Genomic DNA, 7,090 nt, shown 5'->3' with positions numbered 1-7,090 from the left:
TTTTTTTTTTTCTTTTTGATCTCCATCTCTTACCTCGAACCAGGCTTTGCATTGTTTCTCAAACAAACGGCTCATGGGGTCTTTAACCCTTGTATACAAAGCCACATTTGTCCCATGTTTAACCACCTGCTGATTCTTGGCTTTAAAATCAGTGAGTAAACTCCGTCCAACTGAGACATCTGAGGACTGTATGCACCTGCTCGCTCTGATGTAAGCATGAGTCAGTGGACGAAAACATGAGTTAAGACTCCTGTATTTTTATGACTCATGTGCATGTCTACATTCTTGGTTGGTTTAGGGACTCTATGTTGCTATATTTAGCAAACTTTCTATATCTGATCTATTATTTTTCAGCATGTGGACCTCTGGGTTGAGGTTGTGACCCCTATCAAATGTGTGGATGGAGGGTGGATTCTGCTTCGATGAGATCATGCCTGGTCAGTCAAGGGAAGTGACTTTTTGACTCGCCTGACCTGACATCAGATTCAGAGTTCAAAGTTCATGTCATGAGAAACTTCGCCCCTACACAGCCCACTCCCACTCCAAAATGCTTGACTCTTTCTGGTGACTGCACTGATCTGAAATCAGTAAGCAACCTGACAGACACCTGACATGACCTTAACCGTGTGGCCTTCGCTTTGCCAGGCAGAAGAAGGTCAAGTTTAGGGTCAAACTGGTTCCTTCTATGGTATTTCATCTGCTTCTTGAAGATGATTTTGTGATATTGTAATGCCTTAAGTTGAGTCTCATCGGTTAATAATCTAACGCGGGCTTATTGTTGTAACTATAACTATATAAATATAACTACTTATATCCTCTGAATGTAGGTTAGGAAAACATGGGAACAACTTCTGCTGTGTGTCTGCTACACATCCACTGTCTACCTGGACTTCATTACAAACACAAGAGGCATTAATGAAGCTAATGAAGTAGCGTTTGCCACACTGGAAATGCTGATTCCAGCTAACTTCCATCTACTCTGGTAAAAATCGGCAAAGATGTAGCATCAAGGCTGTAGCCTTGCCGCCTGGCAACAACGGCCACCTGTCAGTCATATCAACCATGCACCTAATTATGCCTGAGTATGCATAACTCTTAGCCTCATTATAATCAAGCTAGGTGGTTTGTACAAAAATGTGTCCCAGCATAGATTTTACAGATAATAAGATAAGGAACAGAGATTGAAAGTTTTTTTGTACTAGGCTGTAAACATGTTTAATTCTATTGTTCAAATTTTAATATAGGTTCTAGTTGGACTTTCATGGCGTTTGGAGCCAGCCCCAAGTGGACACCCCAGGAACTGCATTTTTTTTTTCGCACTTCTGCATTAGCTTCAGTTTTCAAAAATGAAGAGTACAACTGAACATCAACAACTGTGATACATCAGCCCACTGGGATATAAAAATATCACTCTATGGTCTTGGTTTGGCTCAGCTGGTATAGAAGGCACCCCACAAACAGAGACTACAGCCCTCATTGCACTGGTGGTAAGATAAAACCCTGGTCCTGGCATGAATTGGTGCTTTTCATCTCCACTCCCACACAACACATTTCTCTCAAGTTGTCCAATAAAAATAAAGACAAAAAACCCCAAATAATCTTAAACACATCAGTCTTACCAGTCAAATAAAAGGAAAAGTGTATCATGTTAAATATAACTCTTTATTTTACTGGGACACAATATGAAAATAACGCTTCTCAAATATTTGCATCATCTTATAATAATCAATATAATATCAGAAGTATCCCTTTTAATAACTTTATTTGTGCTCATGTTTCCCTCCCTTTGACCAGAGAGAAAGATAGTGTTTTTAATATTCATGGCAACACTCCACATGTTTTATAATGAAACAAATGTGTTTCTGCTGTCACTGCTCTTTTTGCAGTTACCATTACAGGCTTTGAGTAAATCCCTTCTTCATCTTCTAGACTGCTGTGCATATACTGTGGGTTTTCATATGCGTGTGTGTGTGTGTGTGTGTGTGTGTGTGTGTGTGTGTGTGTGTGTGTGTGTGTGTGTGTGTGTGTGTGTGTGTGTGTGTGTGTGTGTGTTAGTGTGTCTCGGTGCCTGCAGGAATGTCTGCTGTTCAGGCCTTTTATTAGTCTCATCCATACCACCACATTATAGGCTCCTGTAGCCAGGCAACTGCAGGTTCTGGCTGGTTACCATGGCAGGCGCCCATTGAGTGACGTTGCTGGCCCTGTTTGCCTCTCTCCAAATTGGAAAAAAGGGTCTTTTTTTAAAGGTGCAGCCCCCACCACACCCCACCCCCCCACTCCAGCTCTATCCACACACACCAACACACACATACTCTCACTTAACCCCTTGCTCACACACACACACACACACACCCCCGCACACACCCTGCGCTTCGTCACCCTCTGTGTGGTGACTGGAGGAGTGGAACTAACAATCTGACAAAAACATCTCACTGAGGCAGAGCAGACTGGACCGTCCAGGGAGGGTCTTTGTGTAGAAAAACCCATACAGACCCCACAGAGGGAACGCCTACTGTAGTGTCATCACTGGAGAATACTTATAGAACGACATATCACAGTATTCTTAGATGAATAACATCACCTTGTGTAGTTTTTGACAAATCGGAAATAGTTACAAGAAAACAAGTTTTAAAACTTTTTCAGCTGCACTGAGACTCCAACACTTGGGGTTAATGTAGTATTTGAGATTTAAAATGACAGTTATCTGTAAAAATAAGACAAAAGGTAACAGGTATTTTAACTCATAACAGTTTTTTGAAATGACTAAATTACTGTTGAAGTATGTCAGATGGTCCAAAGCCAAATGATATCCAGATTGGTATCAAATTAAACTAAAAAAGCTGGTAAATACTCACTATAGGGCAATCCCAACTGCTGAAATTGTGTCATTTCTTCCACATAAAATTACCCAAATTATCTGCTGCCAACTTCTCAAGAGATAAACTCATGTTTCACTTTAAGCCTACTGAAATAAAGGTCTGTCTTATCCTACCAAAACAGGAACTTAAGGTGTGAAATGATGATATCATTTAGAAACAATACCAACTCCAGCAACACTTAGTGCTTCATGGAGTTTGCTCTTTTAAAATGTAAAATAAGCTTGTAACTAGACACAGAGTTGAGGCTACTTTGACAAATTTCTGTTTCCAAGGCTGAGAAAGAACTCTGAAATCTAACTGTTTGAGCCAAAACAGATAAGACTTTTTTTGCTTTGACAAAATCTTACTAGTTATTGGTCTTGCTTGTCAGCAGATCCATGATGACCAAGCAAACTCTTTCCACTGATGTAGACAATCAAAATAGCTGAAAGCTTGAAAATGAGTCCAAGTTGAACCTTGAGTTTAGATTGTTTTCTTATAATAGCTATATTTTGTTACACAGTCAAATTATGATATACACTGCATTTGCCATAACACACTAAGGCAAAAATAAATTCATCATTTTGGGGGATTTGTAGTAACCAACACCCTCCTGACTGTATGCAGACTTTCTGCGTGGCCATATTTTCAACTTTTAAGAGGCCATATGACCGGCTAAGATTCTTAAGGGACCAGCAAAACAAGAATGGATAAGCTGTCTTAATCCAGTCACAGTTTGAAATCAGAGGACTGTTACTTATGGACTGAAATATCTTTTGTTATTGTGTCACAAGTTTAAAAATCCTGTTTCTTTAAAACAACATTTTAGAGGCCAATGTGTGCTAAATGTGGTGCCCATGAAGCAGCAGTGGAAAAACTAATTGCTTTAAAGTGATGGTGTGTAATCTTTTGTCCTGAAGCCCATCTATCTTAGCACCGTCCTGATGGAGGGAGGATGAGGCTGTGACGACTAATGAATAGAGTGACTTGCGGGAAGACGATTCTAGCAACTTCTCCATAGCTCCAATTTGGACGCCTTTCATTGACTGTGGACGGGGAGGGGTGGGGTGGTCTGAAAAGGGTGGGGGTGGTGGGGGTTGTGCAGTTTTGTAAGTTGAACAGCAGAGCCCCACTCTATCTGAATGGGTATTGTCATCTGGATTTCTATGGCCAACCAAAATACTTTCTCCCGCCGTGGGGGTTTGTGGATTCATGGTGGGAACGGCATGCATTACGCACAGCCGTGAAGGGCAATCCTGGCCATCACAATCCATCAGATGTTTTGTATAAGAAAACACTTTTACTAAAGATTTTAGACAATATACTCAGTTTAATTTTAATAAAACGAAACAATATTGCATCTTCATATACACGAATAATGAAACATTACATTAACAAACCAACGGAGAAGAAAGTTTATTCCTAAAACGTTTTGGAAAAAAAAAAATGTCCTGCTGTGACAGTGATGCAAAACGTCGCAGGTGATCAGTGCAGTCGAATAACGGACTGTAACTTTTCATAGTGGGACCTGTTGATCCAGGATTCCTGCTCGCTCTGCAGATCCGGAATTAGACTGCAAACTTCAAAAAGTCTCCGACATTGACCTGGGAACAAACACAAAAGCCTGTCCGGGATTTATTAGGTCTTTCATATGTCTACACTTTTCTTCTTCTCCGTTCTTTATTGCTATTTGACATTGTTGGAGTCCTCAACATGTCGGCGTAGTTCCCTTAAAGGAAATGGTTCTTTGTGGGAGTGCAATCATTCTCGGATACTGTGCATGCCTGTGCTGACAATGCACATCAAGGCAAAAGAACAGTGTGTATATTCGATGGCAAGAGTTCCTCTAGAAAAGAAAAACTTCGCAGTTACAACAGTAAACAATTCAAAATGCTAATGATAATTTGGAAGACTTACAAAAGCAGGTACCTAACAAAGATACTCCTTTTTGTCATGAGCTACCTCTTGTAGTTTATAGTCTTATTTTTAATCTCCTGTAGAAAAAAGGGATTTGTGAATTTGTGGTCCGAGCGTGTTGAAGTGAGGGCCAGTGTTAAAACAGCAGAGGTGCTTCCATTGATTTCCAAAGTTCACATCTCTAAAAAACAAAAACAGCAGGTGCAAAAGATAACGTCCGTCAACAAAACAGTTTTTCAAAAGCTGCAGAACACTTTTACGCACCGCCTGCTGCTGGCCAAATAACTACACATAATTCCTCTTGTCATAGTCCCCGTTCGGCGTGGTTCTCTTGGTCGGTGCGTACTTTACCGAGTATCCAGAGTTCCCGCTGGAAGGACAGGAGCAGCACAACAGCGCTCCTCCGATCAGCAGCAGCGCAGAGGCTGCCCAGCCGATGTAGAGTGCAGCGCCAATCTCCCTCTTCTTGGATGCGGGCACCTGCGGGTTGTAGAAGTCCGATATGATGTTGTTGGCCATCCAGCAGAGAGGCACAAGCACAAACACACCGCTTATGATGAAGACGGCCCCTCCGGCGTTCACAACCCGGGCTTTGACGTACTCGGCTCGGATACAGTTGGTGCACTGCGCGCCCGCGATGACAACCATGAGCCCCAGCACGCCCATCACAGAGGAGATGATAGTGAGCGCTCTGGCCGCCTGCAGGTCGTGGCTTAGGGCAAGGACAGAGTCGTGCACCTTGCACTGCATCTGGCCCGTGCTTTGCACCACACACGACATCCACAAGCCGTCCCAGATCGTTTGAGCCACCACGATGTTGGCTTCGATGAAAGCCGTCACCTTCCACATGGGCAGCCCACATGAAACCATCACCAGGAGCGAGCCAATTACGCACAGCGATAGTCCCAGGATCTCCAGTCCGGCCGACACCATTTTCGTTCTTTACCTTAATCAAGTCCGCCTGAAGTTTCTGAAAGTCTCCCCTTATTTCTCCTCTAGAGAGCAAGGTGTATTTCTGCCCTTCTTTCTTCTATTCTCCTTGCTGTACAGGAGCGTCGATCGTTAGTTGCGCATCACTCACCACATTTACTCTGAGATGAAAGAGACAGTAGCTCTGAGTCTCTTTGTTTGAGTGGAGATGTGAAAACAACTGGAATCACAGTAGCACCGGACCACGAATATCTGCGGGGTGGGGGTGTAAGGACTCGAAGAGAAACTTTCATCCAATCATCGTTCACCGCATCCTCACGGGACCAATGAAAAGGCAGGGAAGTTGTGAGGCTGAATAAAGCGGTCCAGAGCGCTTTGTGCGTTTGAACAGTTATTTACAATGAGAAGAGGGGGGCAGGGGAGGGCTGAGGACGCACAGGGGGTCAGTTAAGGGTTTGGAGTAGCTGAAATACAGTGGTTGGATGAATCAGGGCCCTTGTTATTGATTTTTCAGACATGGAGGCTAATCCACATGTCTGCAGTTTACAGGCTACATCATAAAATTTAATTTTAACAACTATTAACACAAATGAAATGTGAGTGACTTTAATACCAGAAATCTGGACAGAAAACTAAAGGAATTCTCAAATTCTGTTGAATGCCTTCACTCAAAAAACTAAGTTTAAAAGTTTTGTAGATAGATTTCAGATAAAGTTTCCAGATTTTGACTATTTACCATCATTACTAGAAATCTTAATGATGATTCGATACTGCCTTTTTTTAAAATTCTTCATTCTTAATTGCTCCTCCTTCATTGAATGATATTGCACTTATGACATGATAGCAGTATAATTCAAAATAATATTTTTTATTATCTGTTCAGTGGAACAGTTGCATTACATTAAAATGTTTGTAAACTACTGTTTTTGTCTTTTGTTTGTTTTTTCTCGAAGTTATCACGGTTTTGAATGTTGATGGAGAATAATTTGTGAGATGACTTATTAAGACCCCAATTGGAAACAATATTAGTTAAAATGTACACCATCAGTTTCCCATAAAGGTGCTTTTATACCATCCTATTAAAATATCTAAAGTTAACCTAAATCCTGGAAAACCGTAATCTATTATCATATATTTTCAATAGGCGAGGTTTTTACTAACGGTTGAAAAAGCCAACATTTAGCTCTTTTGTGAGGTAGTAGAAGTCAAAACAAATGGAATTAAATAAACATGTGACAACTAAGCTAAATCTGTAGGATACATAGGCCTATCTAACCTACAAGCACTGTTTCTTTTTTTTTTTTTTTTACTTTATTGCCACAGTTTCGAAACAACAGGCAATTTATAATACACAAAAACAGTTTCACCTTGAGATTGGGCCCCTT

At 41.3% G+C, this 7,090-nt stretch overlaps 1 protein-coding gene across 1 annotated transcript; it reads right to left on the bottom strand.

Moving 5' to 3' along the window:
* Nucleotides 1-4,168: 4,168 nt before the first annotated feature.
* On the bottom strand, nucleotides 4,169-6,039 carry cldn5a (claudin 5a). Its single transcript, XM_034691103.1, has one exon. The coding sequence runs from the start codon at nucleotides 5,706-5,708 to the stop codon at nucleotides 5,061-5,063; it is 648 nt and encodes a 215-aa protein (XP_034546994.1). The 5' UTR covers nucleotides 5,709-6,039; the 3' UTR covers nucleotides 4,169-5,060.
* Between the last annotated feature and the right edge of the window lie 1,051 nt (nucleotides 6,040-7,090).

Source organism: Notolabrus celidotus, chromosome 9 (assembly GCF_009762535.1).
Source record: "Notolabrus celidotus isolate fNotCel1 chromosome 9, fNotCel1.pri, whole genome shotgun sequence".
NCBI classification, from domain to species: Eukaryota; Metazoa; Chordata; class Actinopteri; order Labriformes; family Labridae; genus Notolabrus; species Notolabrus celidotus.
The sequence above is the reverse complement of the archived record's forward strand: the minus strand, read 5'-3'. Positions and strand labels throughout refer to the sequence as shown.